The sequence below is a fragment of the Ambystoma mexicanum genome, chromosome 1q, assembly GCF_040938575.1.
Source record: "Ambystoma mexicanum isolate Mex_15411 chromosome 1q, UKY_AmexF1_1, whole genome shotgun sequence".
NCBI lineage: Eukaryota > Metazoa > Chordata > Amphibia > Caudata > Ambystomatidae > Ambystoma > Ambystoma mexicanum.
In genome coordinates, this window is record NC_090922.1 from 1,154,898,444 (window position 1) to 1,154,922,041 (window position 23,598).

At 43.9% G+C, this 23,598-nt stretch overlaps 1 protein-coding gene across 5 annotated transcripts in view; it reads left to right on the plus strand.

Annotated features, from left to right (window-relative positions):
* SLC44A5 (solute carrier family 44 member 5) overlaps nt 1–23,598 on the plus strand; it is a 1,500,346-nt gene that overhangs the window by 1,243,275 nt on the left and 233,473 nt on the right. For all 5 annotated transcript variants that reach the window (XM_069641896.1, XM_069641897.1, XM_069641899.1 and 2 more), the window contains one exon: nt 17,874–17,973. In XM_069641896.1, the coding sequence (XP_069497997.1) occupies nt 17,874–17,973 (100 nt within the window). The remainder of the gene's footprint in view (nt 1–17,873; nt 17,974–23,598) is intronic.

Here is a 23,598-nt window from a genome sequence, read left to right on the forward strand (position 1 = left end):
TAAATTGGACAATGTAGGAGCAAAACCGTAACATGTAAATCCCTTGATATCTTATTTGTATGTTCTACACTATCTTCAGTTATTTACCTGACATTTTATTTAGAAGGCAGGTACGGCATGAACCCTACAAACAAGAGGTACAATATTATATTTAACTTAAGTTAACATTATAACATGGGTAACAATGCATCACCTGTACACCAAGAACATAAGCAGCAATGAATAACACACAATATAACATACCATATCCTTCTGAAAACAAGTGAAAACATGACCACTAGGGACTAGTTTGGCAATATAAACATTCTGTGAACTGTGTCAACACAAATGCCGCTATCACTTCAATGCATGTTGGTGGAAGGCTATGATCGGTGATAACTTCTGGTAATTAATCTAGGCAGCTTTCGATTTTATCATATTTTAGGCCACCTGTGGCATTACAAAAGATGCAAATCCATGTACACAACTTTCCTGGTCATGCCGCAAAGACCTGCAAGGTCAGATCTTTTCTTCTCAGGACCACAAGCATTGCCCGACATGTTTCAGTCTCAAAGGTTGTTGTCACTAGAATCATTTTGGGACCCAAGGTACAGCAAGATCAAGACCCATGTCGAGACTCAGCCACATCTCATAAAGCGACACACACTCTAAGGCAGTGAATACTACATGCATCAACCCCACTGTGCTGGCAAGCATAGAAGTACTTTCTATTTGACATTTGAAAACATATAACTCTTGGTTCAGGTGTGTTAACTTTGTAATTTGTGTATCTACAATCGTTTCCAACAAATATGGAAGGTATATATAAATATATGAAACAATCTAACACTAAACAGGCTACATCAAAAGTGCAGTCAGATTACAGCTGTTGAGATGCATTCCCACAGGAGAAGTGTGAATCACCAGTCACACCCCCACTCAAACCCAGCTGCTGCTTTGTCGAGTGTGGCAGCGAGCATGGCATACAGGAGAAAATCTCTGACATTATTGCCTAAAAAGATGGGCAAGAATCAATGAAAAATGTCCCAATGTGTCACTAGGAAGAATACTTTAGAAGAAGACTTGCTGTGTACTTAGATGTGTTCTTCTGCTTACCACTGCTGTGGTTGTAGTGCACAGGCTCCTTGATCAAGAATGACACTTCTTGACTTGCTCAGAACAGCTTTCCATAGCAACCACTCTTTTATCCAGGTAACTGCAGTTGTGCTCAAGGAGACAGCTTCTTGATTGTCTCAATTCCTCACACTGTAGTTGTCTTGGCGATCTCTGAAGATGTAAGGTATATACGGCCCTTATGCCTTGCAGTTCTTTACTCTCTAGTTGATCCTTGAACATAAAGTACTCAGGGGAAGTAGTCCTGATTCACTTGGACAATGTTGCTTAACCTGTCTACTCTTATTTTGCCATTTATTAATGTCTGTACTTGTTAACAAAGTGCCCTTTCAACTCTGTAAGTCCAACTCACGTTTCCGGGCGCCTATGTCTGTATCAGCGTCGATACTGACACCTCCACAGCAACTTTGGCTAATTTATTTTGTACTCATTTTGTTTCCTCTGCTTGTTGTCTCAGGGATGTTTCCTTGTTTTCAGCCCACCCCTTTGCCTCAATGCCTACGATTTTATCCTTTTGCACCTCTTTAGTCAGGCTCTTTTTAACGATAAAGTAGAAAAAGGGTATTGATTGGTCCCACAAGTTACCCGTCTCTGCTCTCCACATCTCCTTAATTCTAAGAATAAACTGAGAGGGGTCTTCGTCATTGGCCATAGTACATTGTATTACTGACTTTAGGTCAAGTGTGTCATGGAATGCTCACTGCAGCAAGTCCCATATTTTTACCCGAATCTTGTTGAATGATGATCCATCGTATGCATCGTTCCCCAAAGTCACTCCCGGGTATCCTGTTTTCAGCCACACATCCCCAGCTTGGTCTCTAATCATCGCTACCAATAGGCATTTTATGTCACTGCCTGCCAGAGGTACTTGCGGTGGCCTGCTTTTCAAATGCGTAAATCCACGTGCCCGTACCCACCACAAGGGGCAAGATCATTTTATCAAGTTGTTCTTGTCCATCTGAGCCCATGGCACATAGTGCGGTCTTCCAGAGCCTTTATGTATAAGGGGCATCTGCCTCCTCATCCTTATCATCCTCAAACATATCAATTGTACTCCACCCATCTTCCTCTCCTCGGCGGGACCCTATATTCTCTTACCCCAAACTGTCTGCCCGCTCATCTCCTTCTCCCTCCTTTTCAAAGTGCACGTTCTTTATTGACGTGTTATCTATTCTGAACAAGAAGTCCCCTGCTTTCAACCCATCTATAACTTGTGCCTTTTTGTCAGGCTTCACTTCAGTATGTAATGCTCGCAATCTAGTCAGTTTTGTACTTGCTGCTGCCAGTTCCACTTCTAGGTCTCGTTTATTGACATCGGCATGCACTGGGATGCCCAGAGGGGATGTGTATGGGGGTGGTGGGGCTGTCCCTGCAGTGGACACATAGGTTGGGTTGGTACAACCTACTGCGGGGCGAGCTGTCAATGTGTATATTCCTCCACGCTCCGCTGGTGCACCGCTCTCTTTCTCTGAATTATAACCTCTGTTATCATTTTGTGCTCCCCCTCCCTCACAATCTTCTGTGTCTTTGAACATTTTCCAAAAGTCTAATATTTCTTTCTGCTTTTGTAACTGTTTACACTTGTATTTAGCTGTCGAAAATGTGGATATATGTTCCAAAAATATTTAATTATGGGAGCACTGCTCTGGCAATGAGCGGGGCATCCCCCTTCCTCTGGTCTCTGTCACCCATTGTTTGTTACATTGGAAGATTCTATCTCATTATAGTGGCAGGTCCTTACACATTTATTCTATGGGTGTTTCCCCTCCCATTATATTGGTCCCTGTGCCTCGCTAGTTTTACGCCCTTCCTAGCGCGCTGCGCTCACTATCACTGCCTGTAAAAAAAGTCAGTCCTTCATCCCCTCCCTCCCATCAAAAAATCAAAATACCTTTCCCCCACCCCCACTCTGACACTTCACACACTCAACGCACACCACTAATTACAAAACGCCCCTCCTCGGGCCTCCAACTATAAGGAAGGTATGGTATCAACAGTAAGACAGACACAAGTGTCCACAGTTCAAGGGTGTTTATTGAACTTCAATTGGGTTTGAAAAATACCTCTCTAATCCTAGCATGCTACGACCATCAAATAATAATAACACAGTCCTAGTGGTGTCTTGTCAAAATAAAACGGCCTATACTAATAAACCTATTGCCAATCCTTAAATCTAAATACAAATACTGTGGGAAACAATGTTAGGCACAATAAAAGTGTACAAGAAATGATATGTCAGGATATTCAAGCCATAGGCTTCCCTTCCCCACGTTTGCAGCATGGGACAAGACGGCACACTCGAGCTTAGCACAGTCTCTGGTTTCTCTAGCACGAGGTTGCAGTTCAAAACTTCAACTTCATGGCCTTCTATGTGTGAGAAACCTGAAGGTGTCTCACCCGCTAGTCCCCGGGGATCTGTCATCCAGGTGGCCAGGACACGGCCATCACTATTGGATCCAGTAACTGGGGGTGAACCAGTGCTGGAGGATCACCTGGATGGGTGTCACCACGGATTGGAACTGGGACACCGAAGGGTGAGATGCAGCATCCCCTTCCTTATGACACCTTTTCCCATCCTGACCAGTAGAATATTTAGAAACTCTACTCCTGCACCTTTCCGACACAAACACATTCTCACACCATGAGTGAAAACACCAAAGCCATTTACCTAACATGTCCCAACATACGGGTCAGGGAAAGTCAGGCAATCGCTGATAACTACAGACACATGACTGCCCTTTCCCTTCCCTATAGGGATAAAAGGCGGAGCACAAGAGCACACTCTGCGCAAGGCCGAAACGCATGAGGAAGCAGCTATTCCGGGACGCAGTTCAGATGGAGGAGAAAGGCAGTGAAGCCTGAAAGGACAACAAGGAGGGAATTGGCTTTGCACTTTTCAACCCAGATCCGCAAAGCCTTCGAGACAGGAAATGTAAGATTTGGAATCACAGCTGGCGAATGTTGTGCTGGATGTCAATGGTACGTGGGACCCTCCCACACTGATAGCCAGGGCGGAGAGAAACGGTTGCTATCATAGTACCGTCCTTCACTCCAGCGGAAAAAGAATGCCAACGAGTTCAGCAAAGCCAGTGGGTCGGGGAAACTGATAGTGGACCGAATTTTGTTAAGCTCAAGGTGGCAACATCATACATAAAGGAAGACGATTAATAGACAGATGTCTTTTTGTGAATGAACTTGGTACCAGAGAAAGAGTGGTCTGGTGCCAAGTGGGCGCTCATTCTAAGGTCGCTGGCTGGTACCCCTCTCCTGAAGAAAGAGAACGTAATGAACTGAGATTGGTGAAACTACAAGTACTATCAGGCCCTAGGGGAGGTCGGCGTGAGGTGTCAAGGTGTTCATACAAGGGTCAAGCCAAACTTCTTGTACAATCAAATGTTTCTGACACGTTGCAGAAATGTTTAACGAATGTGGAATTGTGAACTCGACTGAGGGAATTGTGAAATTGGCATTTGCGCCCATCTGAGGGGAACGCTATGGGAACTGTGATATTGTGAAGCACGTACTTGATATAGAATAACAGAGTGACCCAGCGAGACGTGATCACCCTTCGGAGGTCTCTGTTTAAATTGGCAAGTGCTTTGGGAGACTAACATTGAATGAAGGATCGGAGCCTGGCTGAGGGGGATCGTAGGGTGAAGAGTTATCGCCCAATGTGGAGATAGTAGAAGAAACCTTTTGTTTGGTCATTTTGGCATATCAGGCTCTCTGAAGCAAGAGACTTTTCATGAGAAGAGACTTGGGCGCAGAATGCCCTGATATTGAGGAAAGGAACTGTAACCTTGTGCAGGAGAAGCCCAGGAGTGTGCTGTACTCAAGAGTCCTGCCTTATCCCGTGCTAAAAATGTGGGGACAGGAGACCCCGGCCATAATATCCTGATTTATCATTTTGTGAACACTTTTTCCTTTTCTTGTGAACATTATCCCACACTCTTTTGTAGTATAGCGGTAAGGATTGACAATTGGTTTTTTACTATAGGCCCTTTTTATTTGACTACATTCTACTAGGACTGTATTAATATTATGTGATGGTTGTGCTTGCTCACAGTTTAGATTTAGGCTTAGATTAGGCATTTATTTCACCAAGTTTTACAGCTTATTACACAATTGAACTGTCATGACTTGTGTCTGTCCTACTTTGATACCATGCCTTCCTAACATATGGTATCAGAGGTGGGATGAACCGTACAATTTCAAAAATGTAGTTATAGAGCTTCTAACCTCTGTTAATATGAAAAAACGGATAGGTTTCGATATTTGTAGCAGTAGGTAAGCTGTTATGCCCCCTGAGAAAAGAGGAATGATTCCTACAGATTTGGTTTTGATACCCCCTCCGGGGTGTTATATTAGGTTGGCCTCAAAATCTGGCCTAGCGTAGAAGATCGTTATACTCGTTTTAGCAGATGTTATCGATCCCGGCTTCCAGGGAGAAGTAAAGATTCTCTTCCAGAATCATGATGAAATCCCTTTTGAAGTATGTTGTGGGGATACAATTGCTCAAGGAATTTTGGAGAGGGCTCTATTTCCTCAGTTTAAAGAGAGTGAACCAGAGGAAACAGAAAGAGGTACATTAGGCTTTGGGGAAGCTGATAAACCTTTTAGCATCGAAGAAAGGATGGGAGAAGAGCCTACCATCTATCCCGACCTAGCTTTCACCCAGAAAAATGTTCCAGCTCTTGCTGAAGCATTTTTGAAAGCTATTCTGTAAGGAGAAGGTATAAATAAGGGAAGCCCCCTTTTCTTCTTAAAGCAGGGGTTTCTATATAGAAGAGAAACGTCTACAGAAGGTTTAGTAAAGATGCAGTTAGTAATCACCAAGACCCACCGAAAGGTTGCACTAGTGATTGCTCATTCCTATCTTACTGGGGTCACATAGGACAATCCAAAACCAAGTCACATATCAGTGGGATGTTTTACTGTCCAGGTATCCACGCTGACATAAAATCCTTTATTCAGACAAGTGAAATATGTCAGAAAAACAGTACGCACATCCCATTACCTACACCTCTGAATCCTTTACCAATCATAGAAGTCCCTTTTTCAAGAATCGGGATGGACATCATTGGACCTCTAGAAACATCTAGATTAGGCAACAAATATGTCTTTGTGATTGTTTATTATGCAACTAGATACCCCGAAGCATTCCCAATGTGAAATGATATCACACAACAAATCATTAATTAAGCACCTCCTACCGTATTTTTCCAGGTTTGGCTTTCCCAAAGAAATACTAACCAACCAAGGTTCAGATTTTATGAACAAGCTCATAGCAGAAGTCTAAGAGCTACTCATATTACCACTGTATGAACGTCTATGTACCATCCCCAATATCGATGGCTTGGTAGAATGATTCAATACAACTCTGAAATTAGTCCTACGGAAATTGGAAGATAAGGACGGGAAAGACTGGGACCAGATGATCCCCTGGGCACTATTTGCAATAAGGAAAACCCTCAAGCCTCTACAGGATTCTCTCATTTCGAACTACTTTAAGGTAGGGAGCCTAGAGATGTCCTGACATGCTATGGGAAACTTGGAAAGAATGAGAAGAGGCACCCATTCCAATCTCGCAAAACACTACTAGAATGTGAGAACATATGAGACTTGTTCAAGATCTAGTCTGTACTCATAGCGAAAAAGCCCAGAGCCAGAGAAAATCCAGTTACGAAAGGAAGGTGAGCTTAAGTCCGTTCTTCATAGGACAGAAATAATGGTCCTCTTACCCACCTTAGAAAACAAGCTTGCCTCTAAGTGACCCTACAAAATAATAGAATGAATGGGAACCTGTACTTATAAGGTAGCCCAACTGGACAGGAAACAGAAGGTCCATTTATAGCAGGTAATTCTCTTAAAAATAGTGGCAAGAGAACCCGTCAGCCACCCATGCCAAGGTACTATACTGTTTGGATCCAGAAGAAATAGACATCTTTGAATTAATTCCTCTAGAGCTATATATTCAACTACAAGAAGATCTAAAAGTCGTAATTGCATCATTTCCTGATGTATTTTCAGAATAACCAGGAATAATAAAAGACACCTACCACTATATTAGAACATATATTAGAACACGTAAGGGAAAAATGGTACATTTAAAGCTGTATAGACTTCCGGAAGCCCGTAAACAGATAGTGGTTGAGGAAGTAAATGAAATGTTGAAAGCAAATATTATTGAGCCTTATTTGAACCCATGGTCCTCCCCTATCATGTTGGACACTAAGCTTGACCATTCCTGGAGGTTTTGCATAGACTTCTGTCAAGTTAATGTAATTTCTGACTTTGATGCCTACCCATGCCACGCATCGATGACCTAATTGACAAACTCAGAGAAGCCACCTTTCTATCCACCTTAGACATAAAAAATGGTACTGGCAAATCCCAGTATATGGGCCAGACAAGGAAAAAACACTTTTTCCATGCCCCTAGGACTGTTTCAATTCAAAGTCCTCCCATTGGGCTTACACAGTGCACCAGCAACTTTCCAACACCTCATTGAAAAAATCTTGCAACCCTATTCCAATTTCTGTGGAGCTTATATTGACAATATCGTCATTTATATTAAAATCTGGGAGGATCATCTCTTCCATCTTTATACTATTATGAAAGTCCTCAGATAGGCCGGCCTAACTGCTAATCCATCTAAATACAGACTAGCCCAATCAGCCGTGAAATACCTCAGCTTCTTTGTATGAAATGGGAATGTACAGCCTCAACATGAGAAAGTGAAAGCCGTCTTAGACACACCAACACCCAAAACTAAAAGAGATCTTAGAGACTTTCTAAGGTTAATAGGATATTACCGTAGGTTTATCCCCAACTTTTCAGACAAAACAGTGAGGCTGACAGATAAACTCAAGAATGCCAGACCACAGAAACTTCATTGGACAGACGAGGATGATATATGCTATAACGCCTTAAAAAAAAATCTGTGCCAGAACCCGATTCTAAAGGTAGTAGATTTCTCTAAAGAGTTCATATTGCAAATGGACGCCTCCCTTACATGTTTAGGAGCAGTCCAATCTCAAGTTTGCAATGGATTAGAACACCCCATCTTCTTTACAAGTTGCACGATTTTACCACATGAAAAAAATAGTCTGTGCTGGAACTGGAGGCCCCGGCCATCAAGTGGGCCATAATCCATGTTAGATATCACCTCTTAGACAGGAAGTCCACACTCATCACTGACCATTCTCTCCTAGTTTAGATTAGCCAACGCAAAGATTCCAAACCTCGTGTAATGCAATAGTTTCTACACCTGCAACCCTACTATTTCACTGTGGAACATTGAAAAGGTAAAAGACCAGGGAAATGTAGATTTCCTTTCCCGGTTCTCCTGTGAAACAGATGCGGCTACATCGCATGGAGGAAGGGTATGTGAGAAACCTGAAGGTATCTCACCTGCTAGTCCCAGAGCATCTGTTATCCAGGTGGCCAGGACACACCCATCACCATTGGATCCAGTTACTGGGAGTGGACCAGTGCTGGGGATAATTTTGATGGGGGTCTCTGAGAAGTCAAAGTGGGACACCACAGAGTGAGATGCGTTATCCCCTTCCTTATGACACCTTTTCTGCATCCTGCCCAGTAGGATTTTAGAAACTCTACCATCACCCCCTTTTTTGACACAAACAATTTCTCACGCCGTGAGCGCCAACGCACCATCACCAGAGCCATTTACCTGAAATGTCCCAAAACACGAGTAAGGCAGAGTCAGGCAATCGCTGATAACTACACACACCTGACAGCCATTCCACATAGTCATCGAAGGCAGAGCACAGGAGCACACTGAGCAAGGCCGAATGGACGAGGAAGCAGCTATTCCAGGATGGCAGTTCATATGGAGGAAAACGGTGGTGAAACCCGAAAGGACAACAAGGAGGGAATTGCCCTTGCCCTTTCCAACCCATACCTACAAAGCCTCCGATACAGTAAACGTAAGACCGGGAATCGCAGATGGCAAATGGTGGGATGGATATCAACGGTACGTGGGACCCTTCTGCTCTGATAGCCAGGGTGGGAGAATCGGTTGCCATTGTGGTACCGTCCTTGACTCCAATGGAAAAAGAAGCACCAACGAATTCAGCACAGCCGGTGAGTAGGGGAAACTGATAGTGGACCCAACTGTGTTAAGCTCAAGGTTGCAGTGGCAACATTATACATGAAGAAAGAAGATTCAGAGACAGAGGTCTTTTTGTGAACTAACTTGATACCAGAGATAGAGTGGTCCGGCACCACATTGGTGCTCATTTGCAGGTCTCTGGCTGGTACCCCTCTCCTGAAGATTGGTGAAACTACAAGTACCAAGAGGCCCTAGGGGAGGCCAGGGTGAGGTGTCAAGGTGGTCATATAAGGGTCAAGCCAAACCCTTTGTACAATCGAAAGTCTTTGACACGTTGTAGAAATCTTAGACGAATGTGGAAGTGTGAACCCAAATGAGGGAATTGTGAAATAGGTGTTTGCGCCCGGCTCAGGGAAACGCTGTGGGAATTGTGATATTGTAAAGCACGTATTTTCCATAGAATAACAGAGTGACCCAGCAAGACGTGATCGCCATTCAGAGGTCTCTGGTTAAATTGGCAAGTGCTTTGGGAGGCGTATGCTGAAAGAAGGCTCAGAGCCCGGCTGAGTGGAATCCTAGGGTGAAGAGTAATCGCCCGACATGGAGATAGTAGAAGAAATCTTTTGTTGGTTATTTTGGCATATCAGGCCATCTGAAGTGAGAGACTTAGCATGAGAAGAGACTTGGGCGCAGAAGGCCCTGATATTGAGGAAAGGAACTGTAACCTTGTGCAGGAGAAGCCCAAGGGTGTGCTTTGCTCAAGAGTCCCACCTTGTCTCATGATAAAAACATGGGGAAGGGAGACCCCAGCCATAACATCCTGACTTATCATTTTGTGAACACTTCTTACTTTTCTTGTGAACATTATCATAAACTCTTTTGTAGAATAGCGGTAAGGATTGGAAATAGGTTTTTTACTATATGCCCTTTTTATTTTACTAGACTCTATTAGGACTGTATTATTATTATTTGATGGTCGTAGCTTGCTCCCTTCTTAGATTAAGGTTTAGATTAGGTGTTTATCTCAACCATTTTTACAGTTTAATAAACACTGTTGAACTGTGATCACTTGTGTCTGTTTTACTTTGATACCATGCCTTCCTTACATATGCCAAAGTCTCTTTGCCATTCAAAGTCTCTAATTTCAGAGGGTCTGATGCAACAAACAAACAACAAAGTTCCTTTCTTTTTAGTTTTTCACAGTTACACGAGTTTCTTAGGAATTTCACTGTTCACTTCGGATCCCCCTCTGCCAGGCTCTGATCGACTTTACCACAATGTTCTCAGGAATTTCACATAAACAATTTCTCGGGTGTTCTTCTGTTCACCCCGGATCCACCTCTGCCGGGCACAGATCCACTTTATTTATTTTATGACAAACTTGCTTTAACACATAGCATTTCAATTGATATCCTTTGAATGTGCTTGGACTAAGTTTATCTAATTTGCCATCAAATTTCTTTCCTCTATCAACATTGAAGACTTTCAATTGTGCACAGGATTTTGCTTCACCCGTCGCAGGACCACTTCGATTCACAATTCCTTGCCTTTTCTCTGACTTTTGCCCTCCTCAGTTGGATACTTTACAGAGACCTTTGAATGAGCACTCACACAGTGCTGGACTACTCTGTCAAAGGTATCATATCTTGGTTTCAAAGCTTCAACCACTCATCTGCAGCTCAACTTTACTCGCGTTGGTTATCACACGTGTTTCAAAAAAAGTTTGTTCCTGCGCTCGCCATACAATGTTGACACTTGGAACCTTGGCTTCAACACATACCGGTCTTGTATCGGTCATCGGCTGTGCTGATTTCGCGGTGGTGTTCCTTTGTTCATTGAGTCTCCGACACACAATTCAGGATTCTTCAGCCTGGTTTCCTGGTCTTATGCTTTCTATTCTCAAGGTTTCACGAAAGTGATGGTTCTTTGTTGAAAAGGTCAAGGGCACTTCCCTCCTTTTCGATCCCCTTCTGTTTCACCGTCTTTCGTCTCTCGTTAAACTTCCATCTTGGAACTGCTGTTGCATCTGTGCTTTGCCTCACTCAGAGTGGGCTCTCATAGTCCACCCTTTATCTGTGTTGGGAAGTTTAATGTAAGTCAGGTGTGTGTGATGGTCAGTAATTGCCTGACCTTGCCTGACCATTGTATTTGGGCCACGTCAGGTATACGACTCGGGTGTGAGTCTGTTTTCCCTTATCATGGGCTGTCTGTGAGAAAGTGTTTGTGTTGTAAAAGGGGGGTACAGTTGCTAAATATCCTACCTGGTAGGTTTGGGTAAAGGTGTTACAAGGAAGGGGATATCACACATCGCCATCCAGTGTCCCACTCCCCAAACACCCCTCACCCAGATGATCCTCCTGCACTGGTCCACCCTCAGGAACTGAATCTAAAAGTGATGGCTGTGTCCTGGCCACCTAGAAGACAGATCCCCAGGGACTAGTGGGTGGGACACCTTCTGGTTTCTCACACAACCTATACAATAAAAACATGTACAAAACAAGCTAAATTAACAAGTTAAAAAAGAACAACTACAAGTCCCGAGCCCACTAATTATGCAGGGCACCTACTTGTTTTCCTTTTTCCTCCTTTATACAATATAGGTGGTACCACCTTCTCTATTCACTCAGGAAGGCTCCCTACCATCCTGTTTTCTTTTCCTTAATTGTCTCCTTAAATAATTGATGATATAAAACAAACCACATCCATGTCATTCCAATAATCTCACTCTCCACGTGTTCACACTTTTCACACCATCCCATATACCTGTTCCCTACTTGTTATCTCTTGCAAGTGTATACTCACATGCGCATGTTCACCCAAACCCCTCCGTCACAGAGTTCCAATAGCACCAGCCTGCACTCTCCTCTGAGCCACATCCCGTTCAAAAGAGCAGACAGGAATTCTGCAAAGATGGCTCCTGTAAAACCACTTGGGAATATGAGTTTTCAGGACTGGTTGCTGTAGGTGGGCACAGCCCCTCTGGAGAAGCAGCTTGGACACCTCCACAGGCAAAGGGGGGCACTGGGATCACGTTGGGGTCACCAAATGGAGGCGCGCCCCTTAACACTCACGCCTGAAAAAATTCAACTCGTTTGGGAAAAAAGGCCCAAGATACTCTTGCAAGGATAACTAGTTTTACTTCTACAAAAATAGGTGTGCAGCAAAGAACTCTGCTGCCAATGAACGTTCTGAGGAAAAAGGGTACAAGCAGGAGCTTAAAAGGAGGCAAAGCATCAAAGGTGGCATCATTACATATAATAAAAACCTGCATGGCTGGTTGGCGTAACAGTATACATGGTCTGCCTACTCCATAGGGGATGCCAGGCTATTGGTCCCTGCCCAGTCTGTCTGTATTCCATCCCGTGGGGTCTGCTGGGCTCATTGTCTCTAGGGAACAAAGCCCAAAGGAGCAATTAATTACATTTGCAAATACTGCTACAATATCATTATACAATGCACCTGGCATGCTCAGAGGACTGGCACAAGGGGGTCTCAAGGTTGACAAAGGCTGATATGCAAATGGATATTTCCCTTCTGTGAAAGGTACAGTGAGCTCAAGTGTGGCTGCAGACTCTCGAGTGGGTATCTTCCCAAGGAACAGGTCATTTAGCCGTGTTGTTCTCGCAGAGGGGCACCTATGGACTATTTTTTAATTGTTTAAGGGACTTAGGTTTAGTCACCCTAAGTGTCCTAGCATCATCCAGACATGGATCCCTTGCTCACTGTGCTCAGCGAGGCACAGCTCCACCTCACTTATGAAGCCCAACAAGGCTGAAACATGTGTACGGGGTTGCTGTTGGTACTCTTGTTCAGAAGAGAATTACCATAGAATTTCGGTGCTGGACAGCCCATATGGGCGGGACAAAGACCGATATGCAAATGGATATTTACCTTCTGTGAAAGGTACAGTGAGCTAAAGTGTGGCTGCGGACTCTTGAGTGGGTACCTTCCAAAGAACAGGTCATTTAGCCGTGTTTGTTCTCGCAGAAGGGCGCCTATGGACTATTTTTTCATTGTTTAAGGGACTTAGGTTTAGTCACCCTAAGTTTCCTAGGGTCATCCAGACGTGGACCCCTTGCTCACTGTGTTCAGAGAGGCACAGAGTCATCTCACCGATGAGGCCCAACAAGGCTGAAACACGTGTATGGGGTTGCTGTTGGTACTCTTGTTCAGAAGAGAATTGCCGTAGCATTTCGGTGCGGGACTGCCCATGTGGGCGGGGCAAAGACTGATATGCAAATGGATATTTCCCTTCTGAGAACAGTACAGTGAGCTAAAGTCTGGCTGCGGACTCTCGAGTTGGTACCTTCCCAAAGAATAGGTCATTTAGGCATGTTCGTTCTCGCAGATGGGCGCCTATGGACTATTTTTTCAGGGTCTCAATGTTGCTCTAGCCCACACACGCACATCTGGCTCATCCCGATCCCGTCTCTCGGCTTCCAAGGTCTCCACCCTCGCTTTTGAACTATAATTTATCCGTCCCTGTATCTTGCATTACAAATCATGTCCTTATGAAATAAATGTGGGACGATCATGTTCTTAGATATTTTATGGTTGCTTGGTTTATGGTCGGTGGTCTGGGGTTCAACTGGTATCTTGAAATGATGGGGTTTTAGGACTGGGGCAGAGGCAGAAGCTATAGCTCATAGTTGGCTGGCTGGGGTTCGTGGGCCTGCGTTGGCCTGTTTGTGATAACACTTACACAAAGGCACCCAGCACTGTCTTGTGACTTGACAGGGCACATTCTTTCTTTGAACAAACATATTGGAAACAACTTTAGAACAAAGAGGGGTTTCTGTGGAAGTTAACAGCGTGGGCCTCTTCTCATCAGCACCTGGGCCTGTTCAGTTTTCTCCTTCAGGCTTGCAGCCTGTGTTTAGCACACTAAATACAACTTGGCCATGCGGGCCCTATGCTTCAACTATGGCAAAATGGCATCTACATATATGCGCACACTATATCTTGATCGTTCGAATTACATTTAATATTATGATCGTGTGGGGACCTTTAGATTGCCCCCTTCGTCCATGGATTGTTAGAGGTCTTCAAATGGGGCTCATCTCACCCTAAAGCACCTATGGGGAATGGGATAGGTTTGTTCCCTTACCAACATAAGTTACCATCCCACTAGAGTTATTTGATTTTCATCGGAATTACTACCCCAAAGGAAAACAATTGTCTAAGTGATTCCGGAAGCTACTGACAATATGGTCATGACTGAATCATGGTTGTACTACTACAGTTTATCCTACTCTAGATCTGGGACAAATGTTCCTTAAATAAACCTCGTTCATTTCTGAATGGGGCTATGCAGTAAGGGCATACTCCTCAGCAACAAGTCACTTTCTATAGACACCAGTTAGATTTCAAGACCAGCACAGGAAATGGCTTCTTAAAGACAGAGGCGGAGCAATGGCTACAGCCCCAACAGTTAGATGTTAGATTTGAGGCAGGCAGTAAATGTTATCTTGTAGTTTAGGCCTAAATTCCCAGGCACCAAAGCAATGTCATGTATTTTGCACATGCCCTCTTTCTTGTAGTGTCTAATTTCATATATGAATAAGAGCAATAAGTACGAGGGTATCTGTGGCCCATAATATCCTCTCCTATTGCATGCATTCCTCACAGTGGACATGAGGATGTGTACATATTGCTGTTACCCATAATTTGTCACATTAGGCTGAAGACATCAATGCAAGCCCCCTGAGAATTGACGTTACGCATTCTGGTTAGCCTATTGAACAATGTAATGCTGTCAGAAACTATACCTAAAGTCACAGCAAAGTAGTGGAGGTTAATCTACTCACACCAGCTCAGTGGCAGCTGATTATCAATGTTTGTGTTAGGTAGTTCTATGGTGTTTCGGGAAGGCCACAAATCATGATAGCCAGAATGGGAAGGCACTCAGTGAGGTAATTAATATTGCAGCTTGACCTAATCTGTTTGAAATGGAGATGGTGTATGATCGTTTTGGTGAGAAAGACATAGCACAGTTGGAGAGGTGATTGTATTAAGCAATTGCTTGCATGAACAGTTGAATACAGAAAAAAGACATTAGGGCTATGCAGTATATAAAGGGTAGTATTTTCATCTGGGATGATGTCATGTGCATACTTCCATTGTATTCAAACATAGATCTGGGAGCCCCTCTACCAAGAACGAACATGGCCAAATAACCTATTCTATGGGTAAGTTCCCACTCGGGAGGGATTACAACCAGGTTTTAGCTCACCTCACCTTTCACAGAGGATAAATATCCATTTGCATATCATTCTGGCCCCACCCACCTGGACAGTCCAGCGTTGAAAGGCTAGGCAAATCTCGAGTACCAACAGCAATGTCAGACATGTTTTTCAGCCTTGTTGGACCTCATCAGTGAGGTGACGATGTGACTCTCTAAGCACAGTGAGCAAGGGGTCCATATCTGGATTACCCAGGGTAATTTAGGGTGAAACACTAAGTCCCTAAACATTCAAACAAAGGTCTGCATATGCATGTTAAAATGACAGGGGATGAAATTGCAGGCGATGAAATGACATGGAACCATACTATGTATTCCCTGCACTTGCGCGATCTGAATGACACTTGGCCTAGTAGGATCTCTGTCGCCGTCTTTCCTCTGTTCCCCCTCTCTTGCTGCGCCGCGCCTTGAAACACTTGTGTATAGGCACGTTATAAATGCCATGTCATATCATATTAAATCATATCATATAGTCATAACATGTAAGGTACAACTTAACATGCCAAGTACAGCCAGCGATACTACAGAAAATTCCACCTCCTGCCAGTTAAGATATCATATGCTTAGTGCAGGTAATATAGGTAAGGCACAGTCTCGCTGGTCAGGTGTTGCTAATTTATGACTGATATAGTCTCTTTATGAAAGATTCAGCCCTACTAACGTGTGTTCTGCAATCATGTGTCAAGTGCAGCCTTCAATGGCAGTTAATGCCTCATGTACATGGTATATCCATCGTATGACTAGAGCTGCCTTACATGTGCAGGTGCTGCCATCATATAACATGCATAACCTGCACAAACGTATCATACCGTTGTTCTACCTTATGTACCTGGTATAGTCACCACATGCAAGGTATATGCAATTCCCTGTAATACCATCCAATGCCAATTAATGCCTCCTACACATTGTATAGTTGTGAAATGTAATGTGCCACTTCACATGTCCAGGGACTGCCAAGTGAAGCCCCAGAAGTCCTACCTAATGCCCATTATTACCTCGTATACCTTCAGCTTCTATATGTTATGTACAGTTTCACACATTCAGGGGCCACCACTCAGTTGTGAGTAGTGGCCCCTGAATCAGCACAACACCCCACCAGCCAACCTATTTGCCTCTTTGGTTATGTGTCCGATTTGGGTTGATTCCATCGAATCTAATCGGTCAAAGGAGAATTGATCGAATTTTGTTTTTTTTGTCAGTTCCATTTTGCCACATGTATGTGAGGGAGACTCCCCGCATCCCTCCCATAACCCCTCTGCAATAATGATTATCCTAAACCCACCCCCCCATATAAATGTGTCACAATTCAACCAAAACCTTGCGACCAATTCTTCTTCGATCAATTCGGCCGCGCAGTAATCTTCCAATCCCACGTGTCCACGGCTGCAGCCTAAGGTTTTACCAATGCACAGTTGTCTGGCTCAGGATTTAATGATCAATTCTTCTGCACCTTCTTCTGATGGCTTTTACTCTTCCCATGTGCACCACTGGCAACTATCTACTGATTCAGTGAGTGTTGGAAGAGGAGTCCCCACCCCTTGTTCTCCCGCAGCCATTAGGTAGCTTTTGAGGGTTTGGGGTGGAGACAAGGGATGGGAACACGCTCCTCCTCATATGTAATTTTTCTTTCAGTTCTTGCCACTGTGACTTTCTTGCTCAAATATCAGAGCACCTGCCAATCGTCCTCTACATCAGGTTCTCCAGACGTGTCCCCTTCAACCGCCAGCACTGTTGGCTACTCTGGAAGGCCTCTTGACACCTACTGACAATCCAGCTATTGATACTCAGTCTTCACAATGCCTTCATGTTGCCACAGTACATAGCCCTTGTTTTTGCCATGCTCATAACCAGTTTATTTGTTGCACAGTAGGAGCAGAAGGTAGAAATCAGTCTAAGAAGTGAAACTTCAGTTCTCACCAAGATTATAGCATCATCTATGAATAAAAATATCGGTACAGGAACTTACCATAGGGACATCTATCTGAACCTCTCAGTTTCCAGTTCAAATCATTGCTAAGCATGGACCACAAACCCTCTCTCACAATCACTCACACAGTACAGGCAGCATTGTGGTACATTGCGCATTAGTCAACGAAAATACTTTTAATGTAATTGCACTGGTGTTAATGTAATTGTGCATGCGCATATGATTGCGCATGAGACATTCAATGCATGCATGCGCAATGTCCTGTAATTCTGCCCTACATGTAAAAAACAAGACCTTCTGGTTTTGCCCCTGCTTGCTCTTTCAAGAAAGTACTGTGGCAGAGTTAACTTGATAACTAGCGTATTTGATGATAGTAGGGCAAATAGAGTTAGCAGGTTGTGAAATTACAAATGCAATTTTTTAAGTGAAGCCGTAGCTGGGTGGGTTGTCATTTTAAACATTAGGGATAGTAGTCGCAGAATCTGCTATGATGATAATGTTGTTCATTTTCTTTTCAGTGATAATCCTTTGCATCGTTGAAGTCATCATCATCCTGATGTTAATCTTCCTTAGAAACAGAATTCGCATAGCAATAGCACTCTTGAAAGAAGGCAGCAGGTAAGGTAGAGATTTTGTTTGACATAAACAATGTTCCATATATGGGCTAAGGCAGGATCGATCTGAACTTTTGTCTGTTTGAATAGAGGTGGGAGATAACAAGTACGGCCAGGTCATATGGTACTGCAAAACAATAAACCTGTTTATCAGCGTAGAAAATTTTACACAAAAGAGTCTCCCTGCAGCCTCCCCAAAATCATGATGGTGCTGCCCCAGGGAGGGCCTAGATGGCTGCAAACAGCGGGCAGTACACAGTATATTCTCGCATGCTGTTCCAGCCACCTGAATGGCTGAGCGCCCTTCCCTGGGTGTGAATGTTAGATCGCAGACACAGTACAGATATAACTTCAGGTCATAGCATAGACCTATTTCACTTTCTTAAACCATCACATTTTTAGTATCCACTAGTAAAGGCAATGACACATGTGCGTGCTGGAAATGCATTAGAGGGACAGGGCCTCACTGTCCTTGTCCTGTAGTCCTTTTATCATGTGTGTTCTGTGTTCTTTTATGCACAGGAGTCCATGCGGGACTCCTGCAGTTCTGCTCTTCCTCTTTTTGGTTTGGTGAACAGACACTTGTGATACCCTTATGGCACCCATGGGTGGGGGTACAACCCTGTACTCATAGTGTATGTTTTTGGGCACCTGTGTGTGGCCCACAGAGCAGGATATGGGCTGGTGGCAGCTCCATGCTGACTTTGACAGGTGCTCAGAGTATCCTCCATTTTGGGATGCCCAGGCCCTGCCATTGGAATCAGTTGATTCCTGATAGAAGCCAAGATGGTCCTTGTGGTCTCTTCCTTTCTATTGCCTGTTACCTTGTTTTCCCAAAGTCCCAAAGTCCCGAGAAGCCCTGACTCTGTCCCTTCCCCTGACTGGCTGTTGGGTGGAAATTCCATATATGGTATTTTGGGGAAGTCCAGGCCAGACTGGCTGGACCCTTCCCAATGACTGTATGTTGTGGGTACGCCCATGGGGTCGGACCTGGGTGAATGGAGTGTGTGATGAATACACTTTTCATGTTATAGGTGTCTAGGTTCTGGTGTTTGACACAATGACTGAGAAACCCTGCCTCAAACTAGTTTGAATGCAGAATGGAGTGCTGAATGGCTGGTTGCTGGTCCGAATCCACATTCCGTGTTGTGAGTGTCTGGATGGGGAAGAATGACCATTTGACAATAGAATAATGCAAACTAAATCAGGCACCAAGGAGCTCTTTACAATACTAAAGGAATTGGAGAACCCCATCCCGGTACCGGACAACTGTAAAAAATATAACATGGTGCTCTGACATTCAGAAGGCACTTAACAACAAAATTGCCACTCTCCAAGTTAAAATGAACAACAACAAAAAACTAAACATACCACCCACTACCGCCCAAGTCAACAAACCACATACCACTACCAAACCAGAACACCGATTCAACTTCACTAAAGTATCCATACTGGAGGTTGAAAAAGTAATACTATTGCTCAAGCCATCAAATTGTCGAGGTGATAATTGCTGTGCACAAATAATAAAAGATGCTGCAAGAGATTTATCTCCATTTATCTCTAAACTTATCAATGCCTCATTCACCTCAGGTACCATACCGAGCAAACTTAAGGAATCTTGGGTCCTCCCTCTTCTTAAAAAGCAATCGTTGGACCCAACCATACCCACAATGTATAGGCCAATCACCATGGTACCATTCCTATTAAAAATACTAGACAGAGTTGCCTACTTACAGATACAGAAGTATCTGGAGCTGCACCAACTCCTAGACACCCGGCAATCAGGTTTCAGATAACAGCACAGCACTGAAACAGCACTTATTGATCTTAAGGCCCAGGTCGATGAGCTTAGAGATCAGGGGAAAGCTGCCTTACTTCTCCTCCTGGATCTCTCAGCAGCATTTGACCTGGTGGACCACAAAGTACTCTGTAACCACTTAGAATCAGCAGTGTATTTCTCACCCCAAGCCATAGTATGGATCAAATCATTTCTAAGCGAAAGAACTATGAGGGTCTTCTCCACCACAGCAGCTGCTGATCCCGCTCCCATCATGTGTGGTGTACCCAGGGATCATGCATCTCCCCTACCATGTATAACATCTTTACCAAGCCCCTGTTCGATGATCTGGACCTTCTGGGTGTCACCTACTCTAACTATGCAGATGAAACCCATATTCTCATCCCTCTTTCGGGGGATTACGAACAGGATTTGGCCTTGGTGAATAGGATATACCTCATCCAGGCATGGATGGCACTTCATGGTGTATGCCTGAATGATGACAAAACGGAAGACATCATCCTGGGGACGATACCTAACATTAAGAAACTTAGACAGGACTATACAGCATTTGTTATAGATGGATACACAATCAAAGTTGCTAAGGAGGTAAAAACAATAGGTTTTTACCTCGATTCTATCCTTACACTAACAAAACAAGTGAACACTATGGCATCATCCACAGCATATGTTTGCAAGCTGATTAGATCAGCTAAACCATACTTATCCACAATCAGTTGCACCACTTTCGCACTTGTTCTGTCCAAACTGGATTACTGCAATGCTCTATACTTGAGAGCTAATAAATACATTACTAAGAAAATCCAAATATTGCAAACTAATGCCCTTGGAGGAGCCCTAGGAATGCCCAATAGAGAACATATATCAACGATTAGAAGACAATCTGATTGGCTTTCTACTTTTGACAAAATCAAACTTAAAACTGCTTCCCTAACATTTAAATGCCTCAACAATTTAGCCAACAAGCTACCTGACAGAGAGGTTCAAAAGAAGAGTCACAACCAGACCCACCAGAGCAGCCTACACAAACTGTGTATCAGTTCCCCCTTTTAAAATGACTACAATCGGAGGGAACAGCTTCTCTGTTAAAGCAGCCCAACTGTGGAATTCCCTCCCGCCTACCTTAAGGACTGATCACTCCTACCCACACTTTCGATTAAACATCATCAAGTGGCTTAAAGAAAACGATCTGTAGCTCCAGTATTACCTCCTACTCCTAGTACCTGATTTGTAACCTAGATTGGACCCTGCGCTTCAGCTATGGATCCATTCCGATAACTGAATATGTATTACATGCTGCATTGTTGTACTTACCTGTAGCCCTGTAGCTCTGTGACTATGTAACCTTGTAACTATGTTTGTAAGCTTAAAGCATGCTCGAAAAGTGTCTATGTAACCTTGTAACTATGTTTGTAAGCTTAAAGTATTCTTGATTTCGCGCCCTGATACATTCGGGTCTGGCGCGCACTACAAATAAATAAACAAACAAACCGACGAACCCAGGAGAATCCGCCGGTGGGTTACCCACCACTTGAAGTCCTAAAAGACACTGATAAAGATCCGAAAGCAAGCTGTGGTCGAGTCCTGATCGCCGACGCCAATAGCTGACGCCCCAACGCCCTTGCTGGGCCTACGTTCTTCATTGACTCTTTGCGGCAACAAACTATCATCGTCAAGGTGCAGCGCACGCCTCATCTTCGTAGAACATTCGCGACCGATTGTCGACGAGCACCACAAGGACCAAAGCTGCTGCCTCTACAACGTTGTTTTTTGTGGAATCTAAACGATCCATGGCTCCTGTCTTAAAGGGAGTTCACTTAAGAAGGTACCGTTGACCACCCTCCATCGAACTCTGCTAACCCAGGTACATTGGGGTGGTTGAAGAATTTTGGAAGGAGATAAGACTCTGAAAATCAAATATATGGACTGGGCTTGTTTATTATCTTATTTACAGGTTGCCCAGGTAGGGGGAGCCTCACAAAGAACTGTGACTTAGTAGCTAGAGTACTATTCTGCTTAAACAGTTTTTTTCCTCCTCTAGTCTTTTGTTGGTTCACTTTATTAATTGATTTGTATGCCATTTTTAAACTGTCTACAGTTGATGCATTTTAATGGAATCAAAGAAGTAATTCTGATATCACACAGAGACTGTATATACTTACCATTTTAGAATTGCCTGAGCACAAAGTGTGTTATTGTATGTGTACATAATAAAAGCCTTATATATTTAAAGAACTGTGTTTTCACTAACACAGTATGTGGACATTCCTTTGTGGGGGCTTGGGGACTACACTGTACTTATGAACCAGCCTGCATCACCTCCTGAGAGCATAAGCCTTGATTGCTCGTCAATTGCTACAGCTTGGAGAATCTTGGCTGGGGTGCTATGTTCTTCTACTCTGCCATATAGAGGGCAGGAGTACAGATAACCGCCCTCCAGTCTTTACAACATGGGATTATGTTTAACAGAGAGTGACAATAGGGTTGCGCATTCAGACATGAGGGAACCAAAAGTCCCCCTCCCATGAAAGATTATATGGGACCAATCCCCAATGAGCACACTTAACGTGGGACAGGTGTATTTAATTTAATTTTATTTTATTTATTGTATTTGTTAATAGCTGGTGTAGCTTGTGTGTGTAGCTGGTGAAAGTGTGATCATAAAAATGGCAATTGGAAAAAGAAGGCAATCAAGTGCATTGTTCAATAGTAAAGACTACATGGTTGACCAAAAACATAATATCTGGACTGTGGCTCTGGTTGCCCCTGCAGTGACTGTCATTGCCATTTGTTAGACTGTGGCAAATCAATGTCATTGTGTGCTTACAAATGGCAATGATTGTATAAGGAGCATATGGATATTTAGGGATTACCTATTTGTTCAAAGATCAGGTGGTTGCTTGTGGTGGAAGGTTCATTTGATAAATGTAAGTGATTAAAGAGTTTGGGTGTTTATGGAAGTCTTGTGTCTTAAGCATAGGGGTTGGTTTATTTTGACACTTTTGAAGAGAAACAAGACTTTAGGGGCACTGATGGTGAGGATATATATGAAAGTGAGATTGGGGAACAAGAAGTGCTCAATGACTTGAGGTAGAGTTAGTGAACTTCAGAACATCATGGCATGCTAGTGATTGGTTTGTGTGATTTAGGAGGAGGGTACATTTTTCAGACATTGAGCCTCATTACGAGTACAGCAGTAACTCGCTGGTGCTACCGGCGTGTTGCCGCCGGCCTGGTAACCCTTTTCCAGCACCTGATATCCCAGTGCAACTGGGACATTACAATTCCCGTCAGATCAGGAAGTCAGGAGTTGGAAAATGTTGTTCCTCATTTCTGTGGAGTCCCATAGGACTTCATGGGAGTGGGGGGACGGAAGCACCGGCATGCTAACGTTGCTAACGTTGTACGTTTACTAACGGTGCCGGTGGTTCTGTGAAAATTCTGCGGGCGGGTGCCGTTACACGTGGCAGGTCAGCCCTGCCAGGTGCAATGGACCCTACCCGCAGAGTTGTAGTGTGGCAGTCTGGAAATATTGCCAGTGCGGTGTGACCGGCACCCTTATTTACGGACCGCCACACTTGTAATGAGGCCCATTGGTTCATGAAAGGGTCATGGCTCCCAGAAAATGCTGGCATCTTCAGCAAGGGCACATTCCAAAGGTTTGGGCAAGGGCTCAATATGTACCTTCGCCATCATAAAACTAGCGCTCAGATAAGCCTCAAGTGAGCTGGTTTGGTAGGTTTACATATATGGCTCCCAATACTGCTGCACATGTGGTGTTCCTCTGCAATCACAGGCCACCATACCCCAGGAGTGTCCGGGAATGCTACT